The following is a 23,961-nucleotide window of genomic DNA, read 5'->3' as shown; positions in this document are numbered from 1 at the left end:
CTCTAGCAACCACCCAGAACAATTTTGTTGTAACAGGGTTGCTATTGTTAAAAAAAATAAATAAATAAAAAAACTTGATGTATATATATCAGTAATTAAAATAAAGCTGAAATAAAATAAAATGTTAATATTAGATGAAAAAACTTAAAGATAGAAATGTTGCATTGGAGAAAAACTGAAATTACTAAACCTAAAACTTAAATAAAAACAAATGTAAGCTAAATATAAATATATATACATTTAATAGACAAGTAACCTTAAAAGAATGGCTAAAACTTAAAATGAAAATTGAAAATATAAAAATTAAAGCTAGTTTAATAAATGAATTAATACTGTAATAAAGTTAAAGCTAAAAAATTTAAAACAAAATGAATCAAATTGACAAAGCACATACAATTACAAATTAAATGAACAAATTAATGGAAACATTAAAGCTAATTTGAAATATGAATAAATACTGTAATATAACATAAATTATGTAATAACACAATGCAACTGTTGCTTGCAATTCCCTTAACTTCTTAAAACTTTCTAGCATTGCGCCGTTGAGCTGTGCATGGGTCATTCATTTAGTTGGTTAGTACTGGAAATTCAGTCTGACTGTGAATCTGAACTGGAGTAGGACTACAGTATGACCGAGCGTATTTGAGTGTAGTGGTGGTATTGGTTGGGAATGGGCAGTTTCTTTATTTATTTGAATACTAAAGTCCCAGATGTTAATGCAGTGCAGAATTTTGGCAGGAGCTCTAGGATCGGTGCAGGAGAGGTTTGGCAAATCTCTCTGTTTGCATTCTCTATACTGCTGAAGTCACTGCCAGGCCATTAGTCATCATCCCATAACACTCACTGAGTTCTCACTGCAGGTACATGAACCCAGATCTCTGATTCAACACTAGATGCATTTCCCTTTCATAAAAGTGCAGTGGTTTATGTTAAAAGTAAATGTAAACAACTAAAGATGCAAACCATTCTCTCAAAGGATGGTATTCTGGTTGGTGCCGTTGGGGCATATGACTGGAACGGAGCTGTTCTGAAAGAGACCCGTCAGGGTAAAGTCATCCCACCCAAGTCCTCGTACATGAAAGAGTTCCCAGAGGAGCTGAAGAACCATGGAGCATATCTGGGTAAGAAACGTTTTTGGTCAGTACCAAATGAGGATCTGATTCCATGACTGACAAAAAAGAATATATACTCACCCTCAAGTTCAAAAACGACTGGCTTTCTTCTGTAGAACATAAAAGAAATGGTTAAGAATGTTCATTAACAGTTTAATTTATGCATCCACATATTAAAACTCACCAAATGAAGATGTGTTGCACCAGATTGGATGTCGATGACACTAAACGGCATTGTTTTTTTGCATGCATTGTATTCATTAGGTACAAAAAGAAACATGTTCAATGAATAAAGACATAAATTTCAGTCTGTTCCCCATGCAAGCTATCATAGGTCTTTCATAGCATGGACTAATTTTAAGACATTTATGTCTACTTAACTAACCAGCACCAAATTAGGAAGAAAATACATGCAAGTTTCATAACTAGTCTCAAATTTTTTTTTTTATTAATGCTTTTTTGAATTGTGTATTTTATGTAAGCCAGTAGGCAATATTTATCATATCTACTGTGTGTATAATGTATAAAATTGACACTTGTTTGTAGGGTACATGGTGTCATCAGTCATCTCGGCTCAACACGGTCAGCTGTATGTCGCTGGAGCTCCTCGATTCAACCACACGGGGAAAGTTGTCATCTTTACACTGACCAACAGTGGCAACCTCACCATACTGTACTCACTGTACGGACAGCAGGTAAAGCCAAGTACACACTTCACTTCCAAGTAGTACGTGGTACTTCCACGAATACCGTGGTACCGAACATGGCAGGGGTCAACATTGAGGCTTACTACAAATTAAAAACTTATATTAATGTTTATTATTATATTATTATTATAAATGAAGAAATAAATATCTGTTTGGCATATGAACATTAAAAATGTACTATTTTTTGTAGTGGTGCCAGTGAAAATATTGGCAGACTAAGTATAAATATTTATTTTTGAGCCATGCATGGCAGTACCATAATACTTTTTGGTACTTTATGTAAGTGCCAAATTGTAGCCACCTGCCTGTTGCCAAGATTTCTAGTGTGCACACTTGAGAGAGTACTTACAGACACTACGATAAATTGGCAACAGCACAAAAAAAAGGATTTTCCTCCTCAGTAATTTATTCATTGTCCAGTGCAAATATCTTAAATATTCTTAAGATCAAGATATATTTACTTGAGAAGCAAAATGACATAAGATAAAAAGTAAAAAATAAAGTGATTATAGTGCTGTCAAATAATTAATAGCGATTAATCGAATCCAAAATAAAAGTTTTTGTTTACATAATATATAATCTGTGCTGTCTATATTCATTAGATAAATACACACACATACAGTATATATTTTGAAAATATTTACATGTATTTACATGTGTATATTTATATTAGATATATATATATCTATATATATATATATATATATATATATATATATTAGTGCTGTCAAACGATTAATCACGATTAATCACATCCAAAATAAAAGTTTTTATTTACATAATATATGTGTGTATACTGCCTATATGTATAATGTATATATAAATACAAAATATATAAATAATACTGTATATATAAATGTATATACATATAAATATTTTCAAAATATATACTGCATGTGTGTATATGTAAACAAAAACTTTTATTTTGGATGCGATTAATCACTATTAATTATTTGACAGCACTATTATATATAGAGAGAGAGAGAGAGCGAGAGAGCAAATAAAGTATCTACTTCAATGTTTCTAATAACTTCTGTGAAAATAAAATGTCACAATGTATCAATTTTACTGCCACATGCTAAATACAAAATACTAAATACAAAATTTATACTAAATTTTATTATATTTTAAATTATTAAAAACTTATTGCTGACAAATGGGTAAAATAGTGGTTTGAAGGACAGTTGCAAAGATTGGTAAAGATTTAAAATGATCCTTAAATAGAGTCTTTTAATGTCATCTAATGATTCTTGTTCTATACCTGACAAGATGTTTTTGGCATACAAACCATTGGTAGATATTTATAGATATTCATTTCATATAACATTTAATGCCATGACAATAAATGTAAGACTTTCTACACCTATGTAATACACCTATGCCTTGGCAACGACCGGCAGAAAACCATAAAATTGCAAAAATGAAAAAGCCCATGAGTCAGTGCAAACAAACAGCCTTTTTATAATGTTGTTCTCCATCTTTTGATAAATTACTCCTGCCATTATCAGAACAAAACGTCCACAATCTTTTAAACAACATTCCATTCACGGCCTGCTTTCCCTTGTTAATAGTTTCATGAAAATAGTGCCGTCTTGTCAATAATCTATAATAGAGCTAATCTGCATGAAATAGTGCATGTAAAAGTACCACAGCTGTTTAGTGAGTGAAGTAGTGTGCACTTGGTCTAAATGCTGAATATTTACCCTGACTGCTTCCTTAATCCATCTGTCTGCATTTTTCCATCATACCTCCTCTCTCTCAAACGGTGGCGTGTTTGATTGGAGAGAAACATCAGTAGATTAATGCGGACCATGTGTGTGGACAGGAGACAGCGTGTGAAGGTCTAGACTCAGTCACCCGCTCCAGATGGGCAGGCGTCTCTGCAGCCCATGTGCATCTCATCTGCACGTGTGTGTGTGTGTGTGTGTGTGTGTGTGTGTGTGTATGCATGGCCTGCAGTGAATGCACACAATAAACGCTTACTGTTTCAAATGCTGCCAGTCGCCGACCACAACATTCATTTAGCCATCAACCTGTTATGCACTAGACCATTTGTATGAGCCCTCAGGAAAGCACTTAGACGGGAATGTGATAAAGTGTGTCTCCTGTTTTCTTGTGTTTGTAAAGCCGGCAGGAACTTTCAGGGTTGAAATGCAAGTTCAGAAGAACCTGCCGCACAATGTGTCTTCCATCATTGATGCAACAGAAAAACAGGCTATAGATTAAAATGTTAAAACTTTAAACTGGTTTATTTGTCCATCTGACAGTAAAGTGCATGGTCTTAATATACCCTAGTGAAAAATAGATATACTTTTAAAATGTATTTAAAATACATTTATTTCATGCTAAGTATACTACAAATATATTTTCATATGTATGTACTTAATAAAATGCCCTTCAATTGTTCTTTTAGTATACTAAACTGACACACTTAAATTCTGCTAAATTGGAACTACTAATTTTGTACTTAATTCACTTTAATTGTGCGGAAGTAGTGCTGAAGTACAATTAAAGATTTGATTGTGCTTACGTGGAACTATTGCAAGAACACTTCAGGTACACTTTAAATATTTTGTCTTTTAAGACCGATATTTTTCAAAGATCAATCAATCTTCATCAAAAGTGAAATTAAAACACGTTTTAGACTTAATATTAAGAAATGTGCATAATGCAGAAGTCGTACTCCAAATAAAGTTTAATTATGATTTTTATATCAGTAAGCTTCGAGTTATCTGTCAGTAAATATATTGACAAATTTTAATTTCCTGGAGCTGTGGTGTGCCTACTTTGATTTTTTGATTCATTAATCTGCTGACTGGTCAGTTTGAATGTCTCACATTTGGTTTTTAGTCACATGGTCAAGGAAGGGATAAAAGAAGATTGTAACTGTTGCTCTGTCTCTTCCTTTTGCTGCCTCTTTTCTTTCCCAGGCACTCTCTTCTTGGGGCTCTGCCCTTTCTCTCTCTGCCTCTCTCTCTCTCTCTCTCTCTCTTTTAAATCAGGTAACATTTTACATACAAGCTGGGTACAATTAACGGTTTATGTTTTACCATCCTTCATCTATTTTGTAACCAATTCAAGTGTAACCATAACAAAATTCTATTATTAAACCATTTGAATCATAAATTATGTACTAACTTGTTTTGATTCAACATTAAAATTGAAGTGTTACCTATTGCAATACAATATAGTCACTCAATAGCAACGCTGTCCCACATATTTTGCAATTCTAACTGTGCAAAATAACGAAAAAATATTTCCCCCCCAAACTACCCCACTTGGGAAATCTCACTCCAAGTTGAACTCAAAAGTTGGCAGCCCTGTTAATACCATCTAGAAACTACCCAAAACCTATACATAGACTATGGCCTAACGTATGTGCATGTCAGATGCTCACAGACTGTGTTTTGGTGAATTCTAGATCGGATCGTATTATGGAAGTGAGCTGGCACCGATTGATCTGGATGACGATGGATTGACGGATCTTTTACTTGTCGGAGCTCCCATGTACTTCTACAAAGGATGGGAGAAAGGCAGAGTTTACATCTACACCATCAGCTTACAGGTGACAACATCCTAAACACAACACCATCATCACTCTTAAAGAGTACTTGTTCACAGAAAGACTGTGTATGATTAAGTGTATTCATTATACACCACTTGTTTACACAACTCTCGCTGAATCTACAGCGCCACAGCAGAATAAATTCTATATATTTTTAGTGCTGGGCAATGATTAATCTTGATTAATCGCATCAAAAATAAAAGTTTTTGTGTACATACAGTAATATGTGTTTGTGTACTATGTATATTTATGTATACACACACACACACACACATGCATGTATATATTTAATAAATATATGTTGATATATTGAAAATATTTATTTATAATATGACTTATATGAATATAAATATATACATGTAAATATTTTCAAAATATATTCTGTATTGGTGTGTCTTTATACATAATAAACACACATAGTACACACACATACCTGTATATTACATAAACAAAAACTTTTATTTTGGATTAGTGCTGTGTTATTGTTTGACAGCACTTATTATATTATATTATATTATATTATATTATATTATATTATATTATATTATATTAAATTATATTATATTATATTATATTATATTATATTAAATTAAATTAAATTAAATTAAATTAAATTAAATTAAATATATTAAAATTAAATTAAATTAAATTAAATTAATTACATTACATTACATTACATTACATTACATTATATTATATTATATTATATTCATGGTTTAAATTTAACCTTTAAATAACTTTTAAGTTACCGGCCATTCATAACTTTTACTAGCCAAAAACATAATAATAATAAATTACTGAAATAAACCAACAGCTTGAGGCTGTTCACAATGGATGTGACAAAGCAAGCGTTGCAAATCATTTGAACTTTGTGTCAGTATGTCATAAACCGTATGAGGCAGCAGTTTACTGTCGGGGATTTGTCGTGTCGCGCCGCATCCAGTATAGACCGCATCACTGATTATAATGGATCAACTGATTATTTTAACAAAAATATGAACCTCAAAGAAATGTCTGAGATGGTTTGCATGCCACGAGGTCATGCGACAACATTGTTGCATGCTTAAGGTTAGTATACTAGTATTTGATTCTAAACACAGCCAATTTAATGAATATTTTCTTGTTTTTCTTTCTCTGTTTATTCCGCAGGGCTTTTTTATACCAGATGGGACTCTTGGACCATCAGAAAAGACCCATGATTCTCGGTTTGGCGCGGCCATGTCCACTCTTCCGGACTTGAATGGCGACGGCTTCAGTGAGCTGGTGGTGGGTGCTCCACTGGAGGACAATCACAAGGGAGCCATCTATCTCTTCTACGGCCAACAAAACAGCATCCAACCCAAATACAAACAGGTAAGACTCAACTGGGAGTCACTGATATTTAATAAACATGATTAAATGGCATTCCAGTCAAGCCAAAATACAGAAAATTACCTTTTGCATCTTTAATTCTTGTCACTCATCTCAGAGAATAGCCGCTGGTGACATCTTTCCAGGTCTGCGTTATTTTGGCCGCAGTGTGCATGGGATGATGGATGTGAATGGAGATGAGCTCATAGATCTGTCCGTGGGCGCTTTAGGCGCTGCAGTTCTGCTTTGGTGAGTCTACACACTTCACATGGGGCAGGTTAAGTTAAGAGTCATACTTACGAACCGATAGCTTAACCTAGCACCTATTTCCAGAGCTGTGTCTTACAGGGTTATTATAATTGAGTAAAAATAAAACCGTAAAAAACAAATTATTTTTCAGCTAGTTGCCAAAGCAACATTTTTCATTTTCATTTAGCTAAACTTGATACAAAAATTTTACTAAAATAACTAAAACTGAAAAACAGACACAACTAAAGTACTTAAACTTTAACTGAAATTAATATACAGTACAGGTCAAAAGTTTGGAAACATTACTATTTTTAATGTTTTTGAAAGAAGTTTCTTCTGCTCATCAAGCCTGCATTTATTTGATCAAAAATACAGAAAAAAAAGTAATATTGTGAAATATTATTACAACTTAAAATAATAGTTTTCTATTTGAATATACTTTAAAAAAATAATTTATTCCTGTGATGCAAAGCTGAATTTTCAGCATCATTACTCCAGCCTTCAGTGTCACATGTAACATCCAGTCTATCACACTGATCATTTAGAAATCATTCTAATATTCTGATTTATTATGAGTGTTGGAAACAGTTCTGCTGTCTAATATATTTGATGAATAAAAGGTTAAAAAGAACTGCATTTATTCAAAATAAAAAAAAACTCTAATAATATATATTCTAATAATATATTTTCTTTACTATCACTTTTTATCAATTTAACACATCCTTGCTGAATAAAAGTATCGATTTTATTTAAAAAAAAGAAAGAAAAAAAAATACTGACCCAAATACTGTAGTATTGTTATTTGGTTACAAAAATATTTATATTTTAAAAACATAGCTTCTTTTTTTTTTTTTTTTTTTTTTTTTTTTTTAACATCAAAGTATCCTAAAAAAGTATCACATGTTCTGAAAAAATATTAAGCAGCAGAACTGTTTCCAACTTTGATAATGAATCATCATATTAGAATGATTTCTAAAGGATCATGTGATAATGATCCTAAAAATGTCAGCTTTGCATCACAGAAATAAATGATAATTTAAAGTATAATAAATTTAAAAACAATTATTTTAAATTGTAATAATATATCACAATATTACATTTTTTTCTGTATTTTTGATCAAATAAATGCAGGCTTGATGAGCAGAAGAAACTTCTTTCAAAAACATTAAAAATAGTAATGTTTCCAAACTTTTGACCTGTACTGTAAATATATATATATATATAGTTTTAAGATTAATTTAAAAAAAATCATAATTTAAAAATATAACTGGATCTCAATGATACTAAGATAACATTGGTGGCTTGAGCCATTGTCACATCCTGCCTAATTAGTTTCCATGGTTTTTGATTAATTAGCCCCACACCTGTTTGTTTCTCCCTGATTACGTTCCCAGTATTTAAAGTCTGTGTTCTCCATTGTTTCTTTGTCCGCTATTGATGTTTTCTTCATTTGGATTTGTTTGGTTGTGCCCTTTCTCTCCTGTGGATTATTAAAATAACTCTTTATTTATACTCCTTCTTTGTGTGCTTTGTTTTGCATACCCAACACGTAACAGCCATCATCACTTGTGAAAATAAAAATATATAAAATACTGTACAAAGTATTATTATAATACACTATAATTCCATTAATATTCAAATGCACAGTAAATAGATGTGACTGTATAAAGCAGTTTTATTCTAGTAGATTTTTAGAATTAGATTTTTAAATATTTTCATTTTCAAGTTTTAGTCATTTTGTTGTGAGTTTTAAGGTGTGTTTATATAGATTAAATGAATTGTTATTTCAGTTGTTATTTTATTACATCAAGTTAAATTAAATGAAAATGAGAAATGTCACAATGGCAACTAGCTGAAAAAAAAAACTGTTTAATATATAGTTAAAATGTGGGTTTTTTTTAAAAGTTTTTCTTTAAATCTTTGTTTCATTTAACTTTTTATTTCAAGTAATTTTCTTAATGGTTGAAGTTGTAGCTAATGATAATAATCTTGGTATCACATGGAGGAAAAAATCCCAAATGTAGTCTCTTTAATACTGTCATAATTGTTTCTCATAGACAGCAGTATGATTAAATGGAGATAAACAAACAAAAATAAAAGTCTCTTGCTTCCAGAAAAGACCATTGTAATCTCAACATGAACTCAAATATTTCTCGTCAAATTCTCAAAAGATCTTTATCTCTATATTTTTAATATGTGTTAACATTGTTTCATCTCTTTCAGCTTGTACTGTATTTCTCGTTTGGGATTTTAGGAGAAACAAAAATGATATCTCCTGAATTCTTCTGAGGCAGTTTTATAACTTCATGTGTTTTCAAACAGGTCTCGCAGTGTCGTCCGCGTGGGGATCAGCATTCATTTTGAGCCTTCGAAAATCAATGTTTTTAATAAAGACTGCATCCGAGGGGGTCGAGAGGTGTCGTGTATGTTGGCCACCGTTTGCCTGAACATCACGCCACGGACACCGATCACAGATCCAAAAACAGTCGGTATGTAACTGGACTCTATCTGCAATCCTGAAAAATGACTGACCAATCAGATGGCTGAATGATAAATTCGTTGTATTTTCCAGCGTCCTGTGCCTGTGAGTAATGTCTTTCAGATGTTTGCTCGAAAGGTCACTCTTTAATACATCAGAACAGTTTTTCCTAATGCATAAAGCCTCCAGCCAAAGAGAAAACACTTTAATCCCTGCATTTAGAGCGAGAGGAGTCCTTGGAAATCATCATAAAACAGTGTCAGGCATCCCCTACATTTCCCATCTGGAACTTATCAGATCAGGACAGAACATAAATGTGTCTGAGAGTCACAAACAGACAGATAGCATTCACCGTGCTGGCTATAGTTTCTCCAAAAATTAAAAGTCTGTCATTTATTCTTCCGATTTCTTCAGCAGAACACAAAAGGAGATGCTTAGCAGAATGTCGCTTAAAAATATCCAAATCTGAATACCCAAAAGTGGCTTAAAATGGCTTAAATTTGGCTTTGTTCCCAACACTTCCAACAAAATAAAGGTGCTTCACGATGTCTTTTGTCTAAATGGTTCCATAAAGAACCTTTAACATATGAAGAACCTTTCTGTTTCATAAGAAGGTTCTTCAGATTATAAAAAGGTAAGAAATAGATGGTTCTTTAAAGAAACTTTGACTGAATGGTTCTTTGTGGAACCAAAAATGTCTCTTCTATGACACTGCTGTAAAAAAATAAAATAAAATCTTACATTTTAAGAATGTAAGGTGCATTACGAACCGGGTTTGCTCTTGTAAAATAACTATATATTTGGAAACGGGTGCATAAACAGGGATGTTGCTATTGTTGACATTGAGATGTTGTTTTTCTGTTCAGCGCTGAGGTACAGCTTTGGTTTCGAGGAGAATGGCTATTTCCCCAGAGCCGTGTTGGACAGCACTGAAGAGCCGCAGCCCCGAGACGTCACCCTGCGGACGGACTCAGATTACTGCCAGCAAGTGTATTTCCATGTTCATGTGAGCCACTTTCTGTACATGTATTCACACTGCAGTCGCTTTTATCCATTTCAGCTCTTTATTAATGAATCTATTAGAAACTCTAGATGGCGCAGGCTGACGGTTGTTAATGTAACTGATGATATTCAGAGAGTTAAACGACTTGGCACAGGCTAATTGGTTCATGCTGCAGTGAATGTGCTTACTGCCTTGCATTTATATTGCTGTAGCATTCACTTGAGACTCCTGCAGCGCGCTTTCAGAGTTTCTCTGAAACCCTCCACCTTCCCCAGCTCCACCTGCATAGATCTGCTATGGGTTATTTTATATGCTATTTGTGCAGCAGCAGTATGTCTTAAATACTCATGCATTGGCAGTAGCAAGTTCCTGCACTTGCTTTTTTATTTATTTATTTATTTATTTTTTGCAAGAAGTGAATTTTTCTGCAAGGATGTCCCCATGAAATCAAAATTTACAATATTGATTTTGTTAGTGCACATTGTTAGTCTTAAAGTGAACAATTAATCCGTGCAAGTTAATCCTCTGAAAAAAAATTGTATGTCTTGGTAATCTTTAATCAAAATCTGATCATTTGCTTCGGCTCCGGAATGGCACTCCTGCTCTGATGACATCAGTTTCATGGCTTGGGCAGAATTTGCTTAACCACGCCCCTTCAACCATTAGTTTACATGCGAGTGAAAGATTAGAGGAGGAGCTCAAAAATAAAACCCCGCCTTCTACTTAATATTCCATTTTAGTTGGAAATACGTCACCATACTAAAATAAAGTCAACATCAACTTCACACAAAACATAAATTAAATAGAATAGAAATTAAAAACAAAGATAATTTAAAAAAATATAAAAGATTTATATTTTAAAATTTTAAATAAATGTTGTTCTTTTGAACTTTCAAAGAAAACGTGTTACAGTTTCCACAAAAATATTAACTGCAACACTACAACACTGAAAATAACCAGAATAATCAGTTTTTTTTTTTTTTTTTTTTTTTTTTTTTTGAGCAGAAAACCAGCACATTATAATGAATTATTAAGGAAAATTTGACACTGAAGACTGGATGACTGTAATGATTCACAAAAACAAATGTTGTCCAATGCTGCAATTAACCAATCAGATTCAAATATTCCAGAGGACTATGTAATAATATGCAATAAAAATGTCTTGATTTAGAAATGTCCACTCCTGTCACTCTTGATTCACATTTACAGCTAATATTTATCAGTTTCTACCCCACTAGTAGTTATTTCATATTTGATGATCACATGTGTTAATATTTATAAATATTAGTTCATTTTTAAGAATATTAATGCTTGTGCAATATGGAAAATAAATAAAATACTCAAAATCAATACACATTTTTACACAAAAAATATAGACTCTCACAAAAATTTAGTGAAAAAACTAGTACACTTACTGTATGCTAAAAAACAAAAAAACTACCAACCAATGTTTTAAACTAAACATATATATTCATTAATTATTTTGATATTTTAGTAAATATCTTGATTTAGGAATGTTTAGGTATTTGTACTGGAAAACAAAAACCATCTTTGCAGTGCTGAAATGGTATCTTACTGTCTGTTTACACAGGAAGTGACAGATTACACACACCCCCTGATCTTCAGTGTTAATGTAGGCCTGCAGAACGCAGATGAAGGGCCGGTGCTGGACGACGGGTGGCCCACCAGTCTGCAGTCAGAGGTCAGACACACACACACACACAGATACTGATAACACTTTTGTCTTGCATCCTTCTAAATGACATTTCTTTCTGTCCAGCTACCATTCTGGAACGGTTGTGATAATGATGACCAGTGTGTTCCCAACCTCGTCCTGCAGAGCAGCTCTGACCTATTAGATCGCAGGTTTGTCCTCAAACGCATATAATAGCTCTTTTTTCTCGCACATTGAAAGACCTCAGTCCTTAAGGAGGGTTTCAGCGGGTCTTAAAAAGTCATAATTCATAAATTAAGGCTTTAAAAATGTCTTAAATTGGGTATAAAGTCTTAAATTCATACATTGCAAAAAGGATTATCTTACTTAGTATTTTGGTCTTGTTTTCTAGTATAAATGTCTAAACATTCTTGAATCAAGGTGCATTTACTTGAGAAGCCAAATGACAAGATATCATGTCTTGTTTTCTGAAAAAATTGTCAAAGTAAATGCATCATGATTTAAGAATGTTTTGATATTAGTAATGGAAAACAAGACAGAAATACTTTGCAGAGTAGTCATGGATTTTCTTACTCAGTATTTTTGACTTGTTTTCCAGTATAAATATCTAAGCATCCTTTTATCAAGATGAATTTACATGAGATGCAAAATGAACATATGAAGTCATGTTTTCTGAATAATTGAACACAGCTAATGGAGTTTATGCTTAAAAGATGAAAACAATCTGTCAGTGGGGTATGAAAACCTTTGCTATGAATTAGATACTATTTTCTGAACCCATTAGCAGATATTTTGTTCTTATTTAATCATAAACGTTTGATCCATTTCTCAGAAAACAAGACTTCTTGTGTCTTCATTTAAGAATCTTTAGACATTTGCATCTAAAAACAAAATGAAGAACATCACTTTTTTGCATCATGAACAGCTAGTGCAATAAAATATTTTTTCCCTCATATTCTAGTGGAAGGGAGCCGAGCTATTGAAGTCATAAATTACAACAAAAAATATTTTTTGTTAAAAGAATTAAAAAGTAATGCAAATCTGTTGGAAGTTGTATTTTCAAACTTTAAAGTGTTACTAATATTGTCTACTCTCTATGCATTTACGTTTGAGAACATATTGTGTTCCCCTCAATTTATTCCTTAAAAAGATCTTAAACAAGTACCTCGATGAAACCTTCAGAAACGCTGTTATGTGTGTCTCTTTCAGGCAGTTCTGCGGGCGACGCGAGCGCTCCTCGTGGCCGCCGTGTGTCCATCAGCGGACGAGCGGCGAGCGTCTGGTGGAGGCCAGCCGGAGGAAAGTTCTGGTGGAGGCACGTTTAGAGAACCGGGGAGAAAACGCATACGGCACGATCCTGCACATCACACATTCTCCAAACCTCCAGTTCTCCAGTCTGGTGCTGAAGGTCTGTTCTCTGGAAAAACACCCTGATCTGAGTCTCAGCCCAGGCCTAAACTGTATTTATGAGGGTTTAGAGCATTAAAGAAGGAATTCAAACGTGAGTTGCTGATAAAGAGGCCAAGAGTGAAAGGGAAACTATGAGTCATGATCCAAAGCCTAGCGAGCTTCCTCAGTGACTTCATAGGCAGCATCCTAATCTCACTGGAACCTGATAAGTGACTGAGCAACACATGTGTGACCCTGGACCACAAAACCTTAAGTCTGAAGTCGCTTGGGTATATTTTTTGCAATAGGCAAAAAGAAAAAAAAAAAAAAAAACCTATGGATCAAAATTATTGATTTTTCTTTTATGCCAAAAATCATTAGGATATTAATTAAAGATCATGTTCCATGAAGATATTTTGTAAATTTCCTACTATAAAAACTTAATTTTTGATTAGTAATATGCATTGCTAAGAACTTAATTTGAACAACTTTAAAGATGAATTTCTCAATATTTAGATTTTTTTGCACCCTCAGATTCCAGATTTTCAAATAGTTGTATCTCAGACAAATATTTTCCTCCTAACAAACAATGCATCAATTTAAAGCTTATTTATTCAGCTTTCAGATGAAGAAATCTCAATTTCAATAAACTGACCCTTATGACTAGTTTTGTGGTCCAGGTTCACAAATATACCACACAAACAGCCCTAAAAGACATGTTAAAATGATTTAAAAATAGACAAAACAAGCTTTAAAATAAGCTAAAACTGCTAAGACTTAAGATGTAAACAAATTGGGTTCTTATTTTAATGTGTTTCCTTGATAACTGCAATTTTTATTAAAGAACAACCTGAATATTTAAGGGACATTTTAATGCAAATTATCAAATTGAAAATGTAATTAAATTAATTATAAAATAATCCCTGTAAAAAAATTTGGTAAGATAAGAATCAAGATGCAAACTGAAATCATGTTTCTTATTTTAATTTGTTAATTTGTTTGGCCATTTTTATTTAATTACCAGGGTTCCCATGGTCTTGATCAACCTGGATATATGAGGGACTTTTAAAAGTGTGATTTAAATCAAATCTTCATGGAAAAGTCATATAAAAATGTAACATAATTTTTTTTTTTTTTTTTTTAGAGAAATAAATTGCTTAAAAGTTTAAGCAAATACTGCTCTAAAATACTGTATTTTATAGAATATAAATTATATTAATGATTAATAAATCGAATTAATTCAAACACATTAAAAAATAAACTCCATAATCATAATCACTCCATCAAAACACTGAACAAACAGCCAGTGGCAATTGATGCATGTTTACATAGATCAAAAATTCAAATACTTTAAATTCCTAAACATTTAAGGGTTATTATGAATGAAATATGTCTTCATCAGATAGATTCATGAACCAAACTGTAAAATGAGTTCATGTGGACTGTAGTTCAAGTGATAGACTGGTGCAAATAAAACTTCTGAAGTCAGTATATTGACTACTTAAATCACTTTTAGTGATTTCAGTGATTTAGTCCAATGTCTTGGAGTGGTCTTCATTTGTGGGCTTTTCTCCGCAGAAATGCATTGGTCTGAAATTGAAAATGTGTTTTTGTTTTTCAGGCACCTTCAGACATTGCAATCGAGTGTCCAAACTCTGATGATCAGAGCCTCTACCGAACCTGCAACATCAGCGCGCCGTTCATAAGGTCCTTTGCTCCGGTGAGACGCCTCAGACCTGTAACAGCTGGCTAGTCTGAATATCACTGATCAAGTGGAGGTTGCACGGTTTAGTGAAGGTGTCAGATGGCAATGTAATATACTGTGCTATTCAATGTCTGAACGGGCTGTTTTCCACTCGCCGAAGGTCTGATTCTGTTCAGATCCAGTACAAAGCAGCAGTTGCATTAATCACAGTACCGCCGATTAGACGACAGTGAGAGACATTAACGACTAGAAGAAGAGTTCGTCCTTTAGGTGTGTTTTGTGTTTCGTTCGGCTTCTCTGTTGTCTTATGTTCACATTTTGTTTCATTCATCCAGGTGTATTTTCGACTGGAGTTTGAGTTCAGCAGATCTGTCTTCTTGAACTACGTCCAGATCACTCTGAGGGTCTCCAGGTGAGGTCGTGACCTTTGAACCAATGACAACCTCTTCTGAGGAGATTTTTTTTTATTGATGTATAACGAATGTAGATTAAATTATTATTCATTAAAAAAAAAAAAAAAAAATTGTGTTGGCTTATGAAAGCTATAGATTTTTTTAGATGAATCTGTCTGTTTCGTTGCAGTGAAGGTGAAGAAATGTCTCCAGAGGACAACATCAATGACATATATCATAATCTGAAATATGAAGCTGATATTCTCTTCACAAGGTAACACAGTAGTGTGAAACTCACAGAAAAATGTCCAAAAGTCAAGTGTATATTATATTATATTATATTATATTATATTATATTATATTATATTATATTATATTATATTATATTATTATTATATTATATTATATTATTAATTATCATCATTGTAATGTGAAAAAAATACTAATATTTTAACCTAGGTTATTATATATTATATCCAAAATTAAAACCATAAAAATATTTGTTACTTGAAATAAAATGAACCTTAACTGAAATAAAATGTTATATGTATATTTACATTTTAATTTAAAGTTGTTGTTTTTTTTTGTTTTTTGTTTTAACAGTATATGAGATCTGTAATCTGTAATGTAATATCTGTAATTATTATATATTTTTTTTAATTTTAGTTCAGTTATAGTTACTTTCGTGTGTGTGTGTGTGTGTGTGTGTGTGTGTGTGTGTATATACACACACACACACACATACACACACAAATAACTACACCTGAACTAAAATTACTAAAATTAAAAAAAAAAAACTTTATTACTTTAAATTAAAATGCAAACAGAAAAAAACGTATTCAAAATATTAATAAAACTGTAATAATAAATTAAAATTTTATTGAAAAAAAATCTGAATGGTCTAAAAACAGGACAAAATGAGGAAAGAAAATGCATTCCTTTTTGTTCAGATATTTTCAGGTGAAATATGTTTATATTATATTATATTATTATCCTTATTGTAATGTGAAAAAAAAAATACAAATATTTTAACCTGGGTTATTATAGTTAACTACAATTAAAACCATGAAAATATTTGTTACTTGAAATAAAATTTCATTTAACTGAAATAATATATATATATATATATATATATATATATATATATATATATATATATATATATATATATATATATATATATATATATTAAGTTTTTTTAATTTTAGCAATTTTATTTCAGTTATAGTTATCTCTCTCTCTCTCTCTATATATATAGTATATTATATATATATATATATATATATATATATATATAAAATTGCACAAAAATAAATAACTGAAATAAAATTGCTAAAAGAGAAAAAGAAAAAGAAAAATAATTCAAAATATTTATAAAACTGATAAAAAAAGAGGATAAAAACTGCATTCTTTTTTCTTCTGATTTTTGAGGTGAAATATGCTACAGACATGTTCTTGACAAGTTTTTTGAGATTCACCCAGAAACATCTCAAAACTAATAAATGATTATTTATTGAGTCATTCATACTGAGTCTTTCTTTCAGAGATTCCAGCCCGTCCCGTTTTGAGATCAAACCTGAACTTGTCCAGACCATCCCTGTTGGGACCGGACCGCCCTTCAATCTCTCTTATCAGGTGGGCTCCTCACGTCCAAACCGGGCTTGAAATAATATTCTCCAGAATTAATCAGAGCACATACGCTGTGCATCTGAACAAAATTAATATTTTCTTTGGACTTCTAAGATGTTTCTCCTAAAACTATTTGTTTTGCAGATCCAAAACCTCGGCATGTTTCCCGTATCTGAGCTTCTCTTCACGTTAAACGTCTTCGCTGTGACCAGAAATGCAAACGCTCTCCTGCGTCTCTCAGACTTGGATATTACTCAGGTGCATTTTTTTTTTTTCATCTTAATTATGTTTACAGATTTTCCAATAAAATTTCTGCCTCAAACTACGAACCTTGTTTTTTTTTTAAGAAACGGTTCATTTAAAACTGAGCGTTGTGTCATTATTGTTGTAAATGAATGCTTTCACTGCTTCCAGAGCTTGTTATTCTGCCTGTTTCATAATGCAAACAATCTGTTTATGCAGTTTATTTGAGCTGGCACAGTCGTTGTTTTAGTGAGTGCTGTTGTGTAAATCCTCATCTGTTTTGTTATCAAGAATGACTTGTGGCGTGTGTTTCAGGGGATAGTTCACCCAAAAATTGAAACCTGCTGTTGATTTACTCACCTTCAGGTTATCCAAGATTGCTTTTCTTCAGTTGAACAGTAATGAAGATTTTGAACTTTTTAACACCAAGGATTTTTAGCCCTTGGTGATTCATAAAATGCATCAACCGCTGTCCGTTGTTAAGAGTAAAAAAAAAGCATATCAAGGAGCACAAAATTAATACACATGGCTTTTGGTGATATATTGAGGTCTTACGAAGAGAAACGATCAGTCTGTGCAAGAAAGTGAATATTATTTACAAGATTATAATACAGAGCCTTAGGCAAAAGGTCCAGAATGATGTCCGAGTCACGAACGAATCATTCTTTTGAACCGGTTCTTTTTAGTGAACTGGATGAATCAGTTCACCAAATAGGACTGAAGCATCTGAAACGGTTTGTGGCTCAAGCAGCTCAGATCTCAATCAAAACTCACTTTCAGACGCCTGATAGTCGCTGAGACTCAAAATGAGCCAAAATACCAGTGTATCTGATCCTGTGATGAATGAATCATTCCTCCAACAGTCACTGAACTGAGGAAACAGTTCGACTGATGAGCCGCTGATGTGCACAGGTGTGAACCGAACACTCGAATGAAGGAGGTGTTTATGGTTTCTCTTTGTTTTATTCATGTTATATGCTTTAGATATGTGAAACATCCACATTTTGCATCATTAGTAGGTGCTTTAGTATAATATTTTTGCTTTACATTCAGCATTGAAGTGATTGCGAAAACAAAGCAGTGAACAGAACCAGTTCAAACAGAAAGAATCCAATTTCCCCAGAATTACAGTAATGTGATAAATAATGTTCAGTTTCTTGCAGAGACCGATTGTTTCTTTTCATAAAACCTCAATATATCATCAGGAGCCACGGGAATTAATTTTGTGTGGCCTGCTAGTGCTTTTTTAACTCTCAAAGTGATGGTAGCTGCTGACTTGCATTTTATGGATCACCAAGGATCACAGCGCTGCTGAAAAAACAATAGAAACCATCACAGAAACTTCTAATGGTTTCCACTACAAATACCAACTTTTAACCATTAAAACCATTAAAAATGGTTTTCTGTATTGTGTTTTGGGAAATATTCCATTAAGATTCATTGGTTTTAGCAAGCCACCAATAGAAGGTAACCAATTATCAGTAGAAACCCAAAGGGTCCATTACAGTTTCCATTAAAAGTCCCATTATAACCATTACAAATCATGTGATGGTGTCTATTGTTTGTTTGTTTTCTCAGCAGGGAGTTTCAGCTAAAAATCTTCTTTACTGTTCTACTGAAGAAAAATATTTGGGATGGCCTGAGGGTGTGTAAATTAACTGCAAATCTACATTTTGGGGTGAACTGTCCCTGTAAGAGCACTGTTTGTTCGTTTCAGACGGCGGGCTCACACTGCAACGCTCCACGTGTCATTACCGCCGGCTCGTCCTCACAGGAAGATCTCTCTCTCAACCCGCACATGGTAACACATCGTCCAAACTCAGAAGTTTTGTGATACACAAACTGCATCCTTCTGCAGAGAAACAAAGCAACAGAAGGTTAAAGCGATGAACCACCCAACCTGCTTGATCACTTCCTGTTGGCTAAAGATAACACAAACATCTGTTTGGAGTCTGTATGTGCTCCAAACTGGAAATGATTCACTTACAGTTTCCTCTCTGGCACATTCAGTTTCCAAGTGATCAAAAAGTATTTCGTGTCATTCATATTGTGTTATCTGTGTTCACAGAATGCATCCACCAGCGACTCGTTATTAGCGCAGTGCAGAATCAACCTGTTTCCCCAAGGAGACGTTAGCATCACCGCCACAGGACACCTCAATCTGCAGTCTTTACTAGCTGTGAGTATCTCAGACATTCTCAATGAAAAAAAAAAAGAAAAAAAAAAAGGAAAAAAAAAAAAATGTGTATATATATATTATATATATATATATATATATATATATACATATACAGTACAGGTCAAAAGTTTGGAAACATTACTATTTTTAAGGTTTTGTGAAAGAAGTCTCTTCTGCTCATCAAGCCTGCATTTATTTGATCAAAAAAATACAGAAAAAAACAGTAATATTGTGAATATTATTACAACTTAAAATAATAGTTTTCTATTTGAATATACTTTGAAAAAAATAATTTATTCCCTGTGACGCAAAGCTGAATTTTCAGCATCATTACTCCCAGCCTTCAGTGTCACATGTAACATCCAGTCTATCACATGATCATTTAGAAATCATTCTAATATTCTGATTTATTATGAGTGTTGGAAACAGTTCTGCTGTCTAAATATATTTGATTAATAAAAGGTTAAAAAGAACTGCATTTATTCAAAATAAAAAAAATTCTAATAATATATATTCTAATAATATATTTTCCTTACCACAACTTTTTATCAATTTAACATCCTTGCTGAATAAAAGAATTGATTTTTATTTAAAAAAAAGAAAGAAAAAAAAATACTGACCCCAAATTACTGACCAGTAGTGTATATTATTACACAATATTTATATTTTAAAAACATAGCTTCTTTTTTTTTTTTTTTTACTTTTATTCATCAAAGTATCCTAAAAAAGTATCACATTGTTCTGAAAAAAATATTAAGCAGCAGAACTGTTTCCAACTTTGATAATGAATCATCATATTAGAATGATTTCTAAAGGATCATGTGATAATGATCCTAAAAAATTCAGCTTTGCATCACAGAAAATAAATGATAATTTAAAATATAATACATTTAAAAACAATTATTTTAAGTTGTAATAATATATCACAATATTACATTTTTTTATCTGTATTTTTGATCAAATAAATGCAGGCTTGATGAGCAGAAGAAACTTCTTTCAAAAACATTAAAATATAGTAATGTTTCCAAACTTTTGACCTGTACTGTGTATATATATATATATATATATATATATATATATATATATATATATATAATATATATATATAGATATATTAATATTAATACACTAAAATTAGGGGAAAAAAGGAAATAACAGTAAAATAAATTACAGTTATATTTATCAGTACAGTATCTGTTATAATAATTTTGCACATAAGGAATTTGTTCAGTCATCATGATTTTACATGCCACTTTACCTAATTGTTAACAAATTGTAATCAGGTTTTTCTTTCTTTTTTCTGTTATATTTTTATTAAATTTTATTGTATTATCCAATGTAATAACAACGTTTTATGTATCCAATGTTTTCCACCTCGACATATTTAATAAATTATATATATATATTGTAGATATCTATATATTTATATATATATAATATATATATATATATATATATATATATATATATATATATGCACACACACACAAATTATACTTAAAAAATAAATAATAAATAAACAAGAAAATTACATTTATCAGTCTAGTATCTGTTCTTGTAAAATAATAGTAATTTCTCACATCAGGCATTTGTTCACATTATTGTTTGGTTATTATCATTATTATTTTACATTCCACGTTATCTACTTGTTAACAAATCGTTTAAAGGGGTCCATATATTATTACATACATCTACTTTTCCTCTAATTATATGTGTCAGTTTTCCCAAAGCAAGCTTTTGTGCTAATTTCCTACTGAATATCGAAGAGGACTTTAAATTATGAGCTGTTTATTTGCAGCGACGCGATTAAAAACCTCTTCATCTCATCCCTCAGGTGAAATTTAAACGGTTAGATCTGGTAATGACGGCTGTAGTTGAGCTGAGCCCCTCAAGTCCGATGTTCCTCCACGAGGAGCGACCCATGAGACACGTGAGTACCTCCAGAATGCTGTAAATGGCGATACATGAGGCACTTCATGGATATGAAATGAAATGATGCATCTGAGTTCCTTTATTACATTTGCCTGTGCTGGAAGTAGAAGTGTACGAATGAGAGAGAAAGAACATCCTCACACAAAAAAAAAGTTTTCATCATTTTTAAAAAAAAACACTAATAATTCTTTCGAAAAGCACATGAAAAAAAAAAAAAAACTCCCCAGAACAAAAAAAACAAAACAAGTGATGTGCTGCCCCCTCATGGATAAATCAGTCTTTTTTTACTGTATAACTGGTGCAAAAATACAGTGTTAGCCAACTTAATCACACACATCTTCTAACATGCATTTGTGCAGGTTTGCATATGAGTCCTGATCTTGTCTGCCTGATTCTTCCACGAATTTGACTTTAAGATTTTGGTTGTGTAGATAATCCTAGAGATTAGGAAGGAGGAAGAATACCGGATTCCCATCTGGGTGATTGTTGGGAGCACATTGGGAGGACTGCAGCTCCTGGCCCTGCTGGTACTGGCCCTCTGGAAGGTCTGAGACGGGTTTTATTCACAGTTACCAAGCTAATATTAACATATCTATTAATACAGACTTGTATTACTGTAGTGCATTTGTAAATACACTTCATTTGGGTGATAAAAAAAAAAGGAGATCAAGCTGTTTTGGTCTCATTTTGGACTAATTATGGTTTAATTCAGAGTGAATCTGCTTACGAATGGCTTGCTTATCGTTTATCTGCATATTAAAATGCATACAGCACAATAAAGTGGTTTAAAATCCAAAAAATGACGCATTTTAATATGCTAATATTTGGGAATGTTTTTATTTTTAACTAATAATTGAACTATTAAACCTTGTTTTCTGTTATTCAAAATAAAGCTCAAATAAAATAAATATTACTTGTATAAAAAATGAGATGAAAATCTCAAACTTAACTTTAAAAAAAAATGTTGTCTTGCAACTAACTGAAATAAAATAAGTTTGAGTTGAAATACTAAAATTGCTAAAACTATATATATATATAATTACTAAAATGTAACTAATGTACTAAAAATACAAATATTGCCTTGGGAAATATAAGTTGAAGTACTAAAATGACTAAAACTTAAAAAAAAAAAAAAAAAACAACTACAACAGTAATAATAATAAAAACGATAACAGCACATAACAAATTAATGAAGCTAAAATTAACTAAAAATAAAATCTAAATAGTATTAAAATAAGATATTTGGCTGATAGAATAACAGACTGAAATCCCTTTTTGTCCAGAGCAGAGTTTAAATTATGTCCATATGCTTGACGTTCTTTTACACTAGATTAAGTAGAGCTAAATTTGCATATCAAAACTTACATTTACATAACAAACACTTATTTAGGGTTTATTTAAGGTCAGATCTCTCAGGAGCTTCCGCTATTGGATTCAAAACAAATCACTGCTTTTCTTTCAACCGCAGCTTGGATTCTTCAGCAGGCAAAAGAGAGAGAGGGAAGAGCAGGCGACCAATGAGAAGACAGCAGAGGATCGGTAATGCCACGGCAAGCTCCTCAGCCAATCACTCAGGGACTCTCCAGACACGGGTGTGTGTCAGCCAATCAGCTGCTCTCGAGCACTGCCACGCCCTCCTGCAGTGCGATGCAGAACCAATCAGCTCGCTTCTCCTGGCCGTGCTGCCAATTAAGACAGAAGACGTGAAGATGCGGTTTATGAGGAAGAATTTCACGTGGTTTGTGACTTTGGGAACCGGTGGAAAGTACTAGTCAACGGGAGAAAAAACACTAATGAAGAGGCTTCGGTTTGAACCGTTTTGAGAGCTTTTGGTGCTGATAATTTTTTTGCATATTACGAAACAAAACTGATTGTGGAACAGAATCGTAAAACTTTGTTGTTGCAGTATAAATTCAAGCTGATGCACTTGCACATTGTAAAGAATTTTGAACTTGACATTTGTAAATATTAAAAAAAAAATTCAGCAATATAATGTAAAACTATGATAAAATAAAATATTTAACCATAAACTTATGCACCTTAATGCATTTGGTTGCAACATCTTTTCAAGGTTCATGTAGTTGAGATTTTGTCATAATCACAATTTTATTTACAGTACATTGCATCTGGAATCAGAAGCATTGCTTCCATGTGTATTTCTGTGTTTTTCACCATAAAAACTGGTAAAAGAGTTAAGGGTAGTTGAAATAAACATGCACATTTTACTTTTTGTGTTGTCAAACGATTAATCGCATCCAAAATAAAAGTTTTTGTTTACATAATATGTGTGTGTACTGTGTATGTTTATATATAAATACACATGCATGTATATATTTAAGAAAAATATGT

At 32.3% G+C, this 23,961-nt stretch overlaps 1 protein-coding gene across 1 annotated transcript in view; it reads left to right on the top strand.

Annotated features, from left to right (window-relative positions):
• The window catches only part of itga11b (integrin, alpha 11b), a 43,080-nt gene extending 19,181 nt beyond the window's left edge, over nt 1–23,899 (top strand). Inside the window, exons 11-30 of the mRNA XM_042753113.1 lie at nt 980–1,124; nt 1,662–1,810; nt 5,244–5,387; nt 6,537–6,740; nt 6,856–6,986; nt 9,309–9,475; nt 10,332–10,471; nt 12,060–12,170; nt 12,249–12,334; nt 13,353–13,551; nt 15,154–15,252; nt 15,573–15,649; nt 15,820–15,903; nt 17,174–17,264; nt 17,403–17,516; nt 19,219–19,302; nt 19,570–19,680; nt 21,515–21,610; nt 22,044–22,157; nt 23,081–23,899. Coding sequence (XP_042609047.1) covers nt 980–1,124; nt 1,662–1,810; nt 5,244–5,387; nt 6,537–6,740; nt 6,856–6,986; nt 9,309–9,475; nt 10,332–10,471; nt 12,060–12,170; nt 12,249–12,334; nt 13,353–13,551; nt 15,154–15,252; nt 15,573–15,649; nt 15,820–15,903; nt 17,174–17,264; nt 17,403–17,516; nt 19,219–19,302; nt 19,570–19,680; nt 21,515–21,610; nt 22,044–22,157; nt 23,081–23,155 — 2,421 coding nt within the window. The 3' untranslated portion in view covers nt 23,156–23,899. The remainder of the gene's footprint in view (nt 1–979; nt 1,125–1,661; nt 1,811–5,243; nt 5,388–6,536; nt 6,741–6,855; nt 6,987–9,308; nt 9,476–10,331; nt 10,472–12,059; nt 12,171–12,248; nt 12,335–13,352; nt 13,552–15,153; nt 15,253–15,572; nt 15,650–15,819; nt 15,904–17,173; nt 17,265–17,402; nt 17,517–19,218; nt 19,303–19,569; nt 19,681–21,514; nt 21,611–22,043; nt 22,158–23,080) is intronic.
• The last annotated feature ends 62 nt before the right edge of the window (nt 23,900–23,961 follow it).

The sequence above is a fragment of the Cyprinus carpio genome, chromosome B25 (genome assembly GCF_018340385.1).
Source record: "Cyprinus carpio isolate SPL01 chromosome B25, ASM1834038v1, whole genome shotgun sequence".
NCBI classification, from domain to species: Eukaryota; Metazoa; Chordata; class Actinopteri; order Cypriniformes; family Cyprinidae; genus Cyprinus; species Cyprinus carpio.
Note: the sequence above shows the minus strand (reverse complement) of the source record. Positions and strands in the feature narration are given on the sequence as shown.